Raw genomic sequence first — 16,568 nt, 5'->3', positions numbered from 1 at the left:
ACGATGATATCCAACGTCACCGGGGGTAAGAGTACCTCTCTTCCCCAACTGAAACCTAAACGCACTTACAAGAAGCGTAACCAAACTCGATTCCGATCCTTTCGGAATTCTTCAGGCTGGTCCGTCTCGCGTTCAGCACAAAGTCGTAACCGTTCCCCACGCAGGGACAACTCACGATCAACGCAAAGGTCGGACAAGACCTGGCAGTCAAAAGCAGGCCAGTCTAAGCCCAGAGGAGGAAAATCTCAGACGTTCTCCTCATCTTGACTCACGGACTCCTGAAGACACCACACCCGTAGGCGGCCAACTTTTGCCCTTTCATCAAGTCTGGCTGCCTATTACAGAAGACAGGTGGGTCAGGGAACTAGTGTCTTCCGGATACAAGATAGTGCTCACCTCCAGCCCACCGGACCGATTCTTCCTCTCTGTCCCCCCAAAACCACCAGCCAAGGCTCATGCCTTCCGACAAGCGGTCTCCTCGCTTTTTCAAGCAGGAGTCATAGTACCCATCCCCACGGCCGAGCGCTTCCGAAGGTTCTACTCCAATCTATTCGTAGTCCCCAAGAAAGGAGGCAGCGTGCGGCCCATACTGGACCTAAAACAACTCAACAAATATGTACGGGTCCATCACTTCCGCATGGAGTCGCTTCGGTCCATCATTGCGTCCATGTAGAAGGGAGAATATCTCACCTCCATAGACATGCAAGATGCATACCTGCATATACCGATTACACCCGCCCATCAGAGATTTCTCAGGTTCGTAATCGACCAGGACCACTACCAGTTCGTGGCTCTCCCCTTCAGACTTGCCACGGCTCCCAGAGTGTTTACCAAAGTCATGGCAGCCACCATGGACGTCCTGCACTCCAGAGGCATAGTAGTCGTTCCATACTTAGACGATCTACTCATCAAGGCTCCCACCTTCAAGGACTGCGAGCTCAGCGTCTCAATCACAATCGACACTGAGTCGCATGGGCTGGTTAGTCAACCTACAAAAGTCATCACCAACCCAGAGTCAGTCTCTGACCTTCCTGGGAATGCTATTCAACACCTCCAGGGGTCTAGTGCTCCTTCCCAAGGACAATACACTGGCTCTCCGCCTAGGAGTTTGCACGCTCCTCCGCAAACCCCCTCGATCTCTCCGGTTAACCATGAGAGTCCTCGGCAGGATGGGGGCAGCAATAGAAGCGGTCCCATTTGCCCAGTTTCACCTCAGGCCTCTCCAACTAGCCATCCTCAAGTCCTGGGACAAGAACCCTTTCTCTCTCGACAGGGAGTTCCGGCTAATGTCGTCAACCAGGAGGTCCCTGCACTGGTGGCTCAAGCCAACCTCACTAGCAAAGGGGAAATCCTTTCTCACAGGTCAATGGAAGGTTCTGACCACCGATGCGAGCCTGACGGGTTGGGGTGCAGTGCACCTACACCACGGCACAGGGCAAGTGGTCCCCAGTTGAAGCGACCATGCCCATCAACATCCTGTAAATTCGTGCCATCCTCCTGGCATTGAGGGCCTTCCATCACTTACTGGCAGCCTCTCACATCAGAATACATTCGGACAGTGCCATGGCTGTGGCATATGTGAATCACCAAGGGGGGACCCGCAGTAGCCAGGCGATGCGAGAAGTGTCACGCATCCTCCACTGAGCGGAGGACACAGGGTCGGTTCTCTTGGCGGTCCACATTCTGGATGTGGACAACTGGGAAGCAGACTTCCTCAGCCGACAAGGAATAGACTCGAGAGTCTCTCCAACCCGAAATTTTTCGCCAGATCTGCCATCGCTGGGGGACCCCGGATGTGGACCTAATGGCATCCCACTTCAATGCCAAGGTCTCCAACATCATGGCCAGAGCACACGATCCGCGGTCGCTCGGAGCAGATGCCCTGGTTCAGGACTAGACCCAGTTCCAGCTTCTGTACATTTTTACACCCTCCCCCTGATATCCAGAGTGGTGAGGAAGATCAAGCAAGAGGAAGTTCCAACCATCCTAATCGCACCGGACTGGCCCAGACGTACATGGTACGCCGACATTGTACAACTTACAGCAGGCACCTCCCCGACCGCCCGGATCTTCTATCACAAGGCCCGTTCTATCACCAGAACTCAGGAGCCCTCAATTACGGCGTGACCCTTGAAACCTGGGTTCTAACCCAGGCAGGGCTCTTGCCGGACATCATTGGGACCATGAACAGGGCACGGAAGCCAGCTTCTGCCAAGATTTATTACCGTACCTGGAAAGCTTTCTTTACCTGGTGCGAATCTCGTGGCCAGACCCCATTTCCTTATTCCATCCCCAAACTACTTGGTTTTCTCCAATTGGGTCTGGAGGCCAGGCTGTCCCTGGGCTCGCTTAAGAGCCAGGTGTCAGCCCTCAGTGTTTTTTCAAAGGCGCATTGCTACCAAGCCGCAAGTAAGGACTTTTCTTCAGGGGTTTCCAGATTGGTTCTCCCCTACAGACGACCACTAGAAACGTGGGACCTCAACCTGGTCCTGACAGCATTGCAGGAACCACCCTTCGAACCCCTTAAGGAGGTCCCGCTCCGCCTTCTCTCCCAGAAGGTGGTTTTTCTGGTGGCAATCACCTCGCTACGCAGGGTGTCTCAACGGACAGCACTCTCCTGCAGATGGCCCTTTCTGGCTTTTCACCAGGAAAAGGTAGTTCTCCGTACGGTCCCATCCTTCCTTCCAAAGGCTGTGTCCAACTTCCACCTCAATGAGGAAATTTCTCTGCCTTCCCTTTGTCCGGTCCCGGTTCATAGAGTGGAGAAGCCTCTGCATACGCTTGACTTTGTCAGGGCATTGCGTATATTGTCTAGGACTGCGTCCTTCCGGAGGTCTGATTCTCTTTTCCTTCTTCCGGAAGGCAGCCGCAAGGGTCTGCCAGCTTCCAAAGCTACCCTTGCTCAGGTGGATCACAAGAGGCCTACCGCCTTAAGAATTCTCCTCTTCCAGCCGGTATTATGGCACACTCTACACGGGCGGTGGGGGCCTCCTGAGCCATTTGGCACCAGGCTTCGGCACAACAAGTGTATAAGGTGGCCACTTGGACTAGCCTACACACGTTTACTAAACACTACAGGGTTCATACCCAGTCCTCAGCGGACGCGAGCCTGGGTAGATGTGTTCTGCAGGCCGCAGTGCCCCAAATATAGGGGCCTGTCTGCACAATATTCATCCATTGCTTCCCACCCAGGGACTGCTTTGGGACGTCCCATGGTCCTGTATCCCCCAATGAGGCGACAGAGTAAAGGAGATTTTTGTGTACTCGCCGTAAAATCTCTTTCTCTTAGCCTCTAATTGGGGGACACAGCTCCCACCATGTTGCCCTTTCCGGGATATTGTTACTGTTGAGTTCTCATATTGTTTTCTTGAGCTCGTACATAGTTGCCTCCTTATAGGCATGGTTATGTTATTCATGTTACGTTCCTCCTGCTTTTGCACAAAACTGTAGAAGGATGACGCCGTCCAGGGGTGTATACTGCAGAGGAGGAGCCACGGTTAATCTTTTTCAGATTATGCATAGTGTCGCCGTCTAGTGGACAGCAGCATAACATCCATTTTACGGTGAGTACACAAAAATCTCCTTTTTTGTCTTTTGATTACAATTTTTTTTTTGGGGGGGGAAGACAAGTTGACTGAAAAATAGTAATTGCAACATTTTTTTTTGTTTTGTTTTTTTGTATCGCGGGTGCTCAAGTGACTTGTTCGAGTCTCTGCCCCGCATGTTTTGCGGCTGTTGGAGGTGGAGCCACATATTCATTACTGTAATGAGCGGTACCATGTGTCCGCTCAGAACAGCAAGAAGCTGGGGAGCCAGGAACCGCGCCAGGAGCAGGTGAGTATAATTAGACAGCCCCCGCTCCCCCTCCCCTGCCAACCCCTGGGTATGACTCGAGTATAAGCCGAGAGGGGGACTTTCAGCCCCAAAAAATGGGCTGAAAATCTCGGCTTATACTCGAGTATATATATAAGGTAAATGTCTGTGCAGGCATCTAATGGTATAAAATTACAGATAAAGGAATATTCCAGTCCCATCCCCTGTGGCACCAATGCTGGCCGCTTTGGTGGTCTCCACCAGGCCTGGAAGTGATGACGTCTCATGACTGATAAGGCCAATAATAGTCTTCTGTGGTCGGGGGAATGGGACGTTGTCTCTTACGTGTCCGATCACAGGACGTCATCATTTCTCATCTGTTGGGGTATTGCGTATTATTTTATACCATTACATAGACATTTTTATATAAAGTGGACAAGCCCTTTAACTACTACAGAGCATCCCAGGATCCTTGCACTTCCCAGTATGCCCAGATTGCTGACATGAAGCATAAACCGCCTCTTATGTTGGACCATACAGGACTTGCGCGCTCCATTTACATTTTTAATTTTCGGAGCGATCCCCAAAACCTTGTACATATTTTATGTATTTACGGTGCACGAATTAAGCCGTATTTCAAAGTCTCATGAATCCCAGACGTTGCAGTCCGATCTCGATGGTCTGAGAGTAATTTTGTAAATGATTTGTGTTTGCATTCAGTGAGGAGGACGTGGAGGAAACGCATCCAAAGGATGGACACGATAGCGATTATGACCCTAAAAAGGAAACAAAAAAGGAGGTAATTGCCACTCTTTGTACGTCGTATTATGTGATGACGCCTAATTTGTTCTATGTTTTCTACATCCCTAATGACAAACCGGAGCACGTATAAATGCTTTCATTTACTTTCCAGCACTTTATAGCTTTTCTCAGCCTGTGGCCAGGGTCGGCTTACTTGTCTACCTGCACCTAACCCTAGAGAACCTCCACAAGCTGTAACGTAACCCGGACAGGATCTTTTTATTTGGTGGCTCAGTGGTTAGCACAGTAGCCTTGCAGCGCTGGAGTCCTCAGCTCTACTGGGTCTGCGTGGGTTTCCTCCAGGTAATCCAGTTTCCTCCCCGGCTCCAGATATACAGATAAGGACTCAATCTAGACTCCCAATGGGGACAGTGATGATGATGTCTGTGGAATATGTCAAGCATCATAATCATAAATAAATACATTTCTAGACCTGCACTGATCCTGCTTGCACCTCAAGGGTTGAGAAGTAAGATGATTTGTTGTCTGGGGCTGAGCCTGGAGGAATCTACAGGAATGGGCTAGTAAATAATGTTTTATACACAAGGGAAATGACGAAGCATATGGATGCGATGGTGTGGTGCTAGAATATGGCGGTACGTAAAGACCTGGGTCCCCACCAATCCTGAGAATGAAAGGGCAGCAGCGCTGAGCGAGGCAGAATTACCAGAGACACTTATTCCGGTTTCTGTACAACTGTCCTAGAACGAGGAAAACCCTTTAATATGTGATTAATGGCAAGTACCTCGTGTGTGCAGATGGCAATCTGTTATCTGACAATACAGAACCTCTTGGCAGATGCTATAAAATGTTATGTAGAGACACAAATGGCTTTTCGTCCTTGTTTTTCAGGCAAGCGGAGAAACCTGTATTCAGCCGGTCAAGGTTGCTTTCGGTAGAAGAGAATACCAAAGTTTACAGCATCGTCACCACTCCCAGAGGTCCAAGTGTCGTCCTCCAAAGGGGATGTATATAAGTAAGGATGACGTCGTAGCCGTGTCCTGTGGCCCTAACGCCGCCAATACTATTCTTCGTCAGCTGGATATGGAATTGATATCCTTAAAACGACAGGTGGGAGTTTTCTATTTTTTAATGATTTTTGGGTTTTTTTCTGAATGGAAAATTGAGAAGTTTGCAGGGATCATGTGGAGCTGATCAGACCATTTAGTCTGACTCGCTAACAGTAAAGTATTAGGGTTAGGCCAAACGAGGTGGTAGTGACATCTGGAAACCATGGTGGAGAGCAACCGCTGCAGTAATACTTAAGGTACTGTCACACTCAGCAACTTTACAACGAGAACGACAACGATCTGTAACGTTGCAGCGTCCTGGATAGCGATCTCGTTGTGTTTGACACGCAGCAGCGATCTGGATCCCGCTGTGCCATCGCTGGTCGGAGCTAGAAGTCCAGAACTTTATTTGGTCGCCAGGTCGGCGTGTATCATCATGTTTGACATCAAAAGCAACGATGCCAGCAATGTTTTACATGGAGCTAACAACCAGCTACAACGATAAGTGAGTCGCCGTTACGTCACAGGATCACTCCTGCATCGTTCTGGAGTTGCCGTGTTTGACGTCTCTACAGCGACCTAAACAGCGACGCTCCAGCGATCGGCTCATTGTCTATATCGCTGCAGCGTCGCTGAGTGTGACGGTACCTATAAATTGATGGAACAATCAAGATCCACATTTTAGCAGGGGTCTTAAAAAAGGGTATACAATTAGAAATCCGTGCCACGGGCGGTGGAGTTGGGTCACAGGAGGCAGGGTTCCTGCTTCAGGAAGCCGGCGGCAGCAGCATCATTGAGCCAAGATCTCAATCTGCTCATGCGCCTCTTTCTGAGTCCATTTTCCTGAAGCTTACTGCAGGGAAGTCAATGCACAGAGCAGAAACTCCGCTCCTGCCTCACCACCGACATTTTATTGAAACTCAGGGCCTGCAGCCTCGCATCGCCCCCCACTCCTGCCGCTGCCAGCTTCCTGCAGCAGTAACCATGCGTACTGTGATCCTGCTCCACCGGCTCCCCCCAGTAAGCTACCGTAGATTCAGTCTATAAAATGGACCCCCATTTTATTAAAAAAAAAAAATCTCCTCATTGGGGGACACAGGACCATGGGTGTTATGCTGCTGCCACTAAAAAATTTATTTTTACTAATTTCCTCCCCAACATTTAGGGTGCATCTTATGGGCCCAGTCTTTTTCATTTATTTTTTATATTGTCACTAAACGGGATTTTCTCTTTCACTTACAGGTCCAGAACACTAAACAAGCCAACAGTGCACTAAAGCAAAAGCTGGATGAAGGCATAGAAGAGTTCAAACCTGCGGAGGTAACATGAACACTCCTATGTATGAGCCCGTGAGGTCATTCCAGGCTTGATTCAGTGAATGGTATACCTTTTTTGTCTGTACTGTTTATTAATGTTATCATTTTTAATTTTTTTTTTTCTTCTTGCAGTCCAATCAGAAAATAAATGCCCGCTGGACTACAGAAGAACAACTTCTCGCAGTGCAAGGTAATTGCAGAGCACACAGGAGGCATAATGATGCATTACATGGTGCTGTGAAAATGGTGCATTGTATTGTAATTCTGAATACGCAAAATACATTTTATTTGTGACACTACCGCTGTCAACTGGGATGTCGTCCGTCCTCCATACAGATGGAGGCGGCCTCAATAAAACGTCAGTTGATGATGACGCACTTCTGTACAATATTCCGAAACAAACTTACTGAAACGGGATACATGACAGTAGTCTAGGCAGCAATGGTTGAGTTTTACTCTCTGATCCACTCTACTATGTGACCATATTGTCGCCCTGTGTCAGACCCTGTACACATTAGCTGAGTTTACATCTAACCTAGTACTGAATCCATAAGAGTAGAAGAGGGTAGGCAGCTGTGCATCCCACCCATTGTTGTAGTCGGTGGGGATCACAGAGGTGATAAAAAGGTGAAGCCTTCCAGCATGTCTTCTTTTTGTATAATGGGGTGAATTTATAACTTGTGTTGGGGATGTTCTGTAAACTTTGAGGTTTTGTTTTACCAAAACCAGCAATTAAAAAATTAGAAAGGAGAAAGTATAACAAAAACACTTGTAGCTCAAAATGTAGACTAAAGTGCAATGTGAAGGGCGCTAATGATATCCCCTGCAGAGAGGCCGACAATCCTCCCCAGAACCTGTATGTGTTAGATGCGGATCTAATTATGCAGATTTTTTACCCCATATGTATAGAGTTTCATTTGCATTGTGGTGTACTAAAGTGCTGTCGGGGAGGTGTGGTGTGAAAAAACTGCAGCTATTCTGCTGTGTGAACCCTTTAGGCTATATGCCCACGTTGCAGATTTTTAGCGGCTTTTAAGCATTTTTGCAGCGGTTTTCCGCTGCGGAAACGCTTACATAAAGCATCCCATTATTTTAATATATTCCGCAATTTTTGTGCCCAAGCTGCGTTTTTTTTTCTGCAGCGGAAAAAACATTGTGGAAAAAAACGCAGCATGTTCATTAATTCTGCGGAAAATCAGCGGTTTTGCCACTATAGAATTGTATTAGGACCATTGGGAAAAAAAAGCTAAAAATCCGCAAAAAAAACGCATCAAATACGCAATAAAAACGCAAGCAGATTTCCTGCCAATCGAGTCCGGATTTGATCAGGAAAATTCTGCATACTTTCTGCAACGTGGGCACATAGCCTAAGCCTACTACATTTGTTTTTAGTGGATGTAGAGTAGCCTGGTAACGGTAAGGCCGGCGTCACACACAGCGTAAAACAATACGGTCCGTATATTACGGCCGTAATACGCTGAAAAGTCCCGAAAATAGTGGTCCGTAGCTCCTCCGTAGGCAGGGTGTGTCAGCGTTTTTTGCGCATGGCATCCTCCGTATGTAATCCGTATGTCATCCGTACTGCGTGGTTTTCTCGCAGGCTTGCAAAACCAACATACCGCTATAGAAGTGATCCATGTGTCCCAAAAAAATATATATATATATATATACTATATATATATATATATATATATATATATATATATATATATATATATATATATATATATATATATATATATATATATATATTTCTCCTTCGCCTCATTGGGGGACACAGGACCATGGGTTATGCTGCTGTCACTAGGAGGCTGACACTAAGCTGAGACAAAAAAAGGTTAGCTCCTCCCCTGCAGTATACACCCTCGTACTGGCTTCCAGACACCCAGTTTAAGCTTAGTGTCCGTAGGAGGCACACTGATTTTTAATTTCTCGAATTTTTTCTTTTTAATCTATTCCGGACGAAGGGGGCGACGGGTCCTTTCAAGGTCCGATCTCCCCCAAACCAACAACAGGCGAGCACGGGAGTTTTACCTCTCCGTATCCTCTCCTGCGACGTGGGAGCCACTGCCTGAGCTGACATTTTTTGGGCGACGGTTTCTCCCTAAAAGGGCCCCGATCTCCCCTTTTTTTATACAGACGAGCACTGGTGTTTTCCTCCAGTATCCTCCTCTGCAGCCAGGCCTTTTTATTGCCGGACATATGCCCTGTCCACCAGGTTCTACCCTCGGCTGTACAGTGGCCCTATCCCCGTGGCGTCCGTGCAGACCACACTGCATCACCAATGTTCTGTGTGACTCAGGTGGTGGACGGTTCCTCTCCACCCCTCTCTCTCAGGGGCTGGTGGATTGAGGCTTCCCAATCCCTGCACCGTCCCAGCCATCCTAAGGTTCCTCTCCATAGGGGTAAGTGTTCCGTGGGGGATGGGGGGGTCACAGCGGTCCGGAGGGCTCCTCCTCAACTTGGCACATTGGCGGGCTGCAGCGCAGATGGTGGGCCGAGACGTCGGCCCTTTGCGGCCGCGCGCCGGGCCGGGGCCGCAAATTTAGTCCCCGGCTTCGGCCTGGCCGCTGCCGATAGGCTCCGCCCACTCCTGCGCGTCATCGGCGGCGCCGCCCCCCGGTCCCTGGCGCTTCTCGCAGCCGCCGAGATCTCTCCCCTGATCTCGGCGGCCATCTTGGTCCTCACATACACGCCGCAGCTCCAGCTCTGCCGCATCCCGGAGGCACAGCGCCCACGTGCAGCTAGTGCCCTATCTCTGGATTCACAGCTCGGCTCCCCAGGACAGCGGGACACAGGACCGGGGTAAGGAGACATCGTCAGCTTCTCCTCTGCAGCACCGCCCTCTGCTTCCCAGGCCAGATTATAGCCCCTGTGGCTTCTTGTGCATTAGAGTCATGTCGCAGACTAGATCTAAAAAATCCTCTAAGGTGCATACGACCTTTTTTTCTGCGTGTACCACCTGTCAGGCCCCTCTTCCTAGGCCTCAAAGTTCCCCCCTCTGTTCTGCCTGCGATGCTCCATGTGCCCAGGAGCCCTCCACCGCCACCGACTCTGGCGTACCTAGTCCCCCCCCGTGGGTCGCTTCTCTCTCTCAATCCGTGGATTTTTTAGCCAACGCCATCAAATCCATTCAAAATCCTCCCGGGGAACGAGGTAACCCGTTACAGGCGTTAAGAGATCCCTCCATAGCAGGGGAATCGTCGGTTAGCAGGGGCCGCTCTCTCCATAAAGAGGCTCGGTCATCCCGAAAGCGGATCCGCCCTTCCTCTCCTGAACGCTCTCCTCGCCGCTCAGAATCTGGCAGCTCCCCCTCTCGCTCACCCTCTTTGGGGGCTCACAGCGTTCCCGACTCTGAACATGAGTCCGAGGTATCATTGGACCCGGAGGCTCCGGAGTTCAGAGCTACGGTCGACTCCCTCATTGTAGCAGTCAATCACGCTCTTAAGGTGGAGGATGACGCTAATTCCGCTCCGGAACACGCGGTCTCTTTTACCAGATCCAAACGTTCCCACAAATCCTTTGCCTCTCATCCAGCCTTTCTGGATATAGTCAGGCGTCACAGGGAGCATCCAGATAAGCGGTTCACGGGTAAGAAGGATCTGCTATCTAAGTACCCCTTCTCAGCGGATCTCGTGAAAGACTGGACGGATCCGCCTTTAGTAGATCCGCCGGTCTCACGCCTAGCTTCTAAAACGCTTCTTTCAGTTCCGGAGGGCGCGTCAATTAAGAGCCCCACCGAACGCCAGATAGACTCGCTAGCTCGTTCGGTGTATGAAGCCTCTGGCTCTTCCCTGTCCCCCTCCTTCGCAGCGGCTTGGGTGTCCAAGGCTATGGTCTCCTGGGCGGATGCTCTAGCGAAATCCATTAACGAACAGGACCTCCCGTCTGATATGGCAGACCTAGCCAAGCAGTTAGCCATGGCTAGCGATTATGTGATGTTCGCATCCCTCGACGCGGCGAATTGCGCAGCATCCGCGGCTTCCAACGCCGTCGCTATCAGAAGGGCTCTTTGGCTCAGGGAGTGGCGCGCAGATTCCTCCTCTAAGAAATCTCTGAACTCCCTCCCTTTTCAAAGCGGGCGTCTTTTCGGCGAAAAGCTTGACCAGCTTATTTCCGACGCCACAGGGGGAAAGAGCAAGTTCCTTCCCCAACAGAGGCCCAAGGCGGCCTTCCAGCGCCAGCCTTACTTTCGCTTTCGGCCCTTTCGTACCAGCCCAGCCTGGTCCAATCCTACCGGTCTTCCCAGATCGGACCGTTCCGCTCGCACTGACAGAGACGCTCGTCCCTCCTTCAGGCCTATTCCTTCCTGGCGCGGGAAACCGAGACAACCCAGATCCCGAGGGTCCAGACCTCCCAGATTCCTGTCTCAATGACTCGGGAACGGCGCCAGTCGATACCATCAGAGTAGGCGGACGCCTGCTCCTTTTTCAGCAAGCCTGGCTCTCCGTCGTGCACGACGAATGGGTCAGGGATCTGGTATCGTCAGGCTACAAGATAGAGTTCTCCTCTCCTCCTCCAACTCGGTTTTTCCCCTCTCGTCTTCCCAGCTCGGCAGCTCAGGCTCGCGCCCTTCTTTGCGCCATCCACTCCCTCCGCCAGAGCGGGGTCATTGTCCCGGTCCCGGAACACGAGAGGTTCAAAGGTTTCTACTCAAACCTCTTCGTCGTGCCAAAGAAGGACGGAAAAGTGCGGCCCATTTTGGATCTGAAGCTCCTGAACAAGTGCGTAAGAGTCCGGCACTTCAGGATGGAATCGCTCAGATCGGTCATCTCTTCGATGGAAAGAGGGGAATTTCTGGCCTCGATAGACATCAAGGATGCCTATCTTCATATTCCGATTTTTCCGTCTCATCAGAGGTTCCTCCGCTTTGCCATTCGGGAGGACCACTTCCAGTTCACGGCCTTACCCTTCGGTCTCGCCACGGCGCCCAGGGTATTTACCAAGGTCATGGCGGCTGTCATGGCCATCCTTCATTCTCGAGGAGTCGTCGTGTTACCTTACTTAGACGATCTCCTCATAAACGGCCCGTCTTTTCAAGCCTGCGAGTCAAGCGTCCACATTACCCTGGATTCTCTTTCGCGCCTAGGTTGGTTGATCAACTGGGACAAATCCGCTCCCGTTCCGGCCCGTCGGATCTCCTTTCTGGGAATGATCCTGGACACTTCGAGGGGTCTGGTCTTGCTTCCTCGGTCCAAGGCCCAAGCACTTCAGAAGGGAGCCCGAACGCTCTGTCACCCCCGCCCGCGAACCATTCGGTTCGCCATGAAGATTTTGGGGAAGATGGTTGCCACAATCGAAGCAGTTTCTTTTGCTCAACTCCATCTCCGTCCCTTGCAACAGGCTTTGCTGGACATCTGGGACAGGAGTATCTCATCTCTCGACCGCCCTTGTCCCCTGTCCCCGCGGGTCAGACAATCTCTCGTATGGTGGACCCTGGGCCCATCTCTTCTCCAGGGGAAGTCCTTCCTCCCGATCCGCTGGTTAGTGGTAACTACCGACGCCAGTCTCCTTGGCTGGGGGGCGGTGTTCCTCCACCACTCTGCCCAGGGCCGCTGGACAGTTCGGGAATCCAAACTCCCCATCAACATCCTGGAGATTCGTGCTATCAGACTTGCACTGAGTCACTTTCACGCCCTGCTCGCGGGTCACCCAGTACGAGTCCAATCGGACAACGTCACGGCGGTGGCTTACATCAACCACCAGGGGGGTACCCGCAGCAGGGCGGCGATGCAGGAAGTCTCCCTCATCCTTCGTTGGGCCGAAACCAACCATTCCATCATCTCTGCGGTGCACATTCCAGGAGTCGAGAACTGGGCGGCGGACTTCCTGAGCCGCCAGGGCCTTGCCTCGGGGGAGTGGGAACTCCACCCAGAGGTTTTTCACCAGATCTGTCTTCGCTGGGGGACCCCGGACGTGGATCTGATGGCGTCCAGATTGAACGCCAAAGTCCACAACTTCATTGCTCGATCTCGGGATCCCCAGGCCATAGGAGTGGACGCGCTGATCTCTCCGTGGCATCAATTTCAGCTCCCATACGTGTTCCCTCCCCTTCCCTTACTGCCGAAGGTGATCCGAAAGATCAAGACGGAGGGAGTTCCAGTCATCCTGGTCGCCCCAGACTGGCCTCGTCGCGCTTGGTACGCGGAGCTCGTTCAGCTCGTAGCCGACGTTTCCTTGCGGTTGCCAGACCGCCCAGACCTGCTTCGCCAAGGACCGATCTACCATCAGAGCTCAGGGGCCCTACGTTTAACGGCGTGGCTGTTGAAACCTGGATTCTAACTCATGCCGGTTTCTCTCAGCAGGTCATCCCCACCATGTTAAGTGCTCGCAAGGCGTCTTCCGCCTCCATCTACCACCGCGTCTGGAAAACCTTCTTCTCATGGTGCAGGCTCCGGGGTCACCCTCCGCTCGTTTTCTCTATCCCTTGCATCTTGAATTTCCTTCAGTCTGGTCTGGACTCCGGTTTGGCCCTGAGTTCCCTCAAAGGTCAGATCTCAGCGTTATCCGTGCTTTTCCAGCGTAGGATCGCCACCAACCTTCAGGTCAAGACTTTCATCCAGGGAGTCTCCCATGTGGTTCCTCCCTACAGGATGCCGCTAGAGACCTGGGATCTCAACTTGGTTCTGGGGGTTCTTCAGGAACCTCCGTTCGAACCCCTTCAAGACGTTCCGCTCTCTGTCCTCTCTTGGAAGGTTGCCTTCCTGGTAGCGGTGACGTCCATCAGAAGGGTTTCAGAGCTCGCCGCTTTATCCTGCCGGGTTCCTTTCCTTGCCTTTCATCAGGACAAGGTAGTCCTACGTCCTTCTCCGGCATTTCTTCCGAAGGTGGTCTCATCTTTCCATCTCAATGAGGACATCATTCTTCCCTCCTTTTGCCCGCAGCCCAAACATAGGGTCGAGAAAGCTCTCCATACCCTGGACGTGGTAAGGGCCCTCAGGAGGTACATTTCCAGAACGGCTCACTTCAGGAAATCGGACGCCCTTTTCGTGCTCCCGGAAGGTCACAGAAAGGGTTTGGCTGCGTCTAAATCCACGATGGCCAGATGGATCCGATCTGCTATCCAGGAATCCTATCGGGTCAGGGGCAGTCCTATCCCGGCGGGGATTAGAGCTCACTCCACTCGGTCGATGGGTGCTTCCTGGGCCATCCGGCACCAGGCAACAGCAGAGCAGGTTTGCAAGGCCGCAACGTGGTCCAGCCTGCATACTTTCACAAAGCATTACAATGTTCACATTCACTCCTCTGCGGACGCGGCCCTTGGCAGGCGTATCCTGCAGGCGGCCGTTGCGCATTTGTAGTCAGATGGTACACGGAGTTATTTTGGTTGTATTGTTTCCCTCCCAGGGACTGCTTTGGGACGTCCCATGGTCCTGTGTCCCCCAATGAGGCGAAGGAGAAATAGGGATTTTTGTGTGTACTCACCGTAAAATCCTTTTCTCCGAGCCACTCATTGGGGGACACAGCACCCACCCTGGTAGCCTTTCGGCTCGTGATCTTGTTTTTTTGATCTTGACTGTTTGTTTGACATGTTATATTCTAATGTTACTTGTTATATTGTTACTATCCTACTGCTTTTGCACTAAACTGGGTGTCTGGAAGCCAGTACGAGGGTGTATACTGCAGGGGAGGAGCTAACCTTTTTTTGTCTCAGCTTAGTGTCAGCCTCCTAGTGACAGCAGCATAACCCATGGTCCTGTGTCCCGGAGAAAAGGATTTTACGGTGAGTACACACAAAAAAAAAAAAAATATATATATATATATATATATATATATATATATATATATATATATATATATATATATATATATATATATATATATAGCGGAGGGCGCCTCACCGCAAATGAAGGTAAATATAGGTCATTGACCTACTTTACCTTCATTTTCCGGGGTTTTTGCAGCCATGAGCATCATTGCATTAGCAAAGCTTGTGGATGCAAATTATTTTAACCCCTTCAGATGGATTTACATCGTTGGACGTTACAGATCTGCGGAGGGTAAGGATATTGTTGGTTTGTTATGTTTTTTTTGTTACAGAACGAGGGTCTTCAGTGACTGGATTGGGCGTAGAATAAAATACTCCAACAACCATTGTTTTTATTTCATTAAAATAATTTTAAATAATGTGTTTGTGTTTTATTTAACCCTTTACTACAATTGGATTATTAATGGATAGGTGTCATAATTGACGCCTCTCCATTATTAATTTGGCTTAATGTCACCTTACAATAGCAAGGTGGCATTAACCCTTCATTACCCCATATCCCACCGCTACACGGAAATGGGAAGAGAGTGGCCAAGTGCCAGAATAGGTGCATCTTCCAGATGTGCCTTTTCTGGGGTGGCTGGGGGCAGATGTTTTTAGCCAGGGGGGCGGGGGCAATAACCGTGGACCCTCTCCAGGCTATTAATATCTGCCCTCAGTCACTGGCTTTACTACTCTGGCGGAGAAAATTGCGCGGGAGCCCACGCCAATTTTTTCCGCCATTTAACCCTTTAATTTAGTAGATAGAACGGCCAAATTTTGCAGATACACACTACTAACATTAGTAGTGTGGAATCTGCAAAAAAAATGGAGAGAAGACATGGTTTACTGTATGTAAATCATGTCGGGTTTAGGAAGGAGAAAGAAAAAGCCGGTAATTGAATTACCGGCTTTCAAGCTGTATAGCGCTGGAATAAATATTAATATATATACATATATGTGTCTCACTGACATATATATATATATATATATATACCTATTCTATGTGTACACATTTATTCTACCTATTGGACTGGAAGCTGTCAGTGTGATTTTACTGTACACCGCAATGAATTACCGGCTTTTCTCTCTAACACCCCTGCATATTTCTCGCAAGTCACACTGCTTGTCCGTGTGTAATCCGTATTTTTCACACTTCCATAGACTTTCATTGGCGTATTTCTTGCGCAGTACGGTGACAAACGCAGCATGCTGCGATTTTCTACGGCCGTAGAAAGCCGTATAATACGGATCAGTTTAATACGGCAGATAGGAGCAGGGGCATAGAGAATAATTGTGCCGTATTTTTTGCGAGTTTTACGGACGTAGTTTCTGCGCTCTTACGTCCGTAAAACTCGCAAGTGTGACGGCGGCCTAAGAGAAAAATGATGTGGACAGAATGAAAAGCTGGAGGGAAGCGTAACAGTGTTAGCAGAGGGTGAAAAAAATGGAATCTTTTCACTTGGTTACTGTATGGATGTACACACAATAAAAAAAAAAAATTACAGACTTGGACAAAATTGTTGGTACCATTCTATGAAAGACCTAAAACCCACTGAAGTAACTTAACCCCTCTGTGACCTTAGACGTACTATCCCGTCGAGGTGCCCTGGGCTTATCTGACCCTGGACGGGATAGTACGTCATAGCCGATCGGCCGCGCTCACGGGGGGAGCGCGGCCGATCGCGGCCGGGTGTCAGCTGCTTATCGCAGCTGACATCCGGCACTATGTGCCAGGAGCGGTCACGGACCGCCCCCGGCACATTAACCCCTGGCACACCGCGATCAAAGATGATCGCGATGTGCCGGCGGTGCAGGGAAGCACCGCGCAGGGAGGGGGCTCCCTGCGGGCTTCCCTGAGCCCCCCGCAGCAACGCGATG

The 16,568-nt window shown here is 50.4% G+C and overlaps 1 protein-coding gene across 5 annotated transcripts in view; it reads left to right on the top strand.

Annotated features, from left to right (window-relative positions):
- RCOR3 (REST corepressor 3) overlaps window positions 1-16,568 on the top strand; it is a 66,844-nt gene that overhangs the window by 30,844 nt on the left and 19,432 nt on the right. For all 5 annotated transcript variants that reach the window (XM_069768552.1, XM_069768553.1, XM_069768555.1 and 2 more), the window contains 4 exons: window positions 4,534-4,612; window positions 5,467-5,685; window positions 6,867-6,944; window positions 7,073-7,130. In XM_069768552.1, coding sequence (XP_069624653.1) covers window positions 4,534-4,612; window positions 5,467-5,685; window positions 6,867-6,944; window positions 7,073-7,130 — 434 coding nt within the window. The remainder of the gene's footprint in view (window positions 1-4,533; window positions 4,613-5,466; window positions 5,686-6,866; window positions 6,945-7,072; window positions 7,131-16,568) is intronic.

This window comes from Ranitomeya imitator, chromosome 5, assembly GCF_032444005.1.
Source record: "Ranitomeya imitator isolate aRanImi1 chromosome 5, aRanImi1.pri, whole genome shotgun sequence".
NCBI classification, from domain to species: Eukaryota; Metazoa; Chordata; class Amphibia; order Anura; family Dendrobatidae; genus Ranitomeya; species Ranitomeya imitator.
Note: the sequence above shows the minus strand (reverse complement) of the source record. Positions and strands in the feature narration are given on the sequence as shown.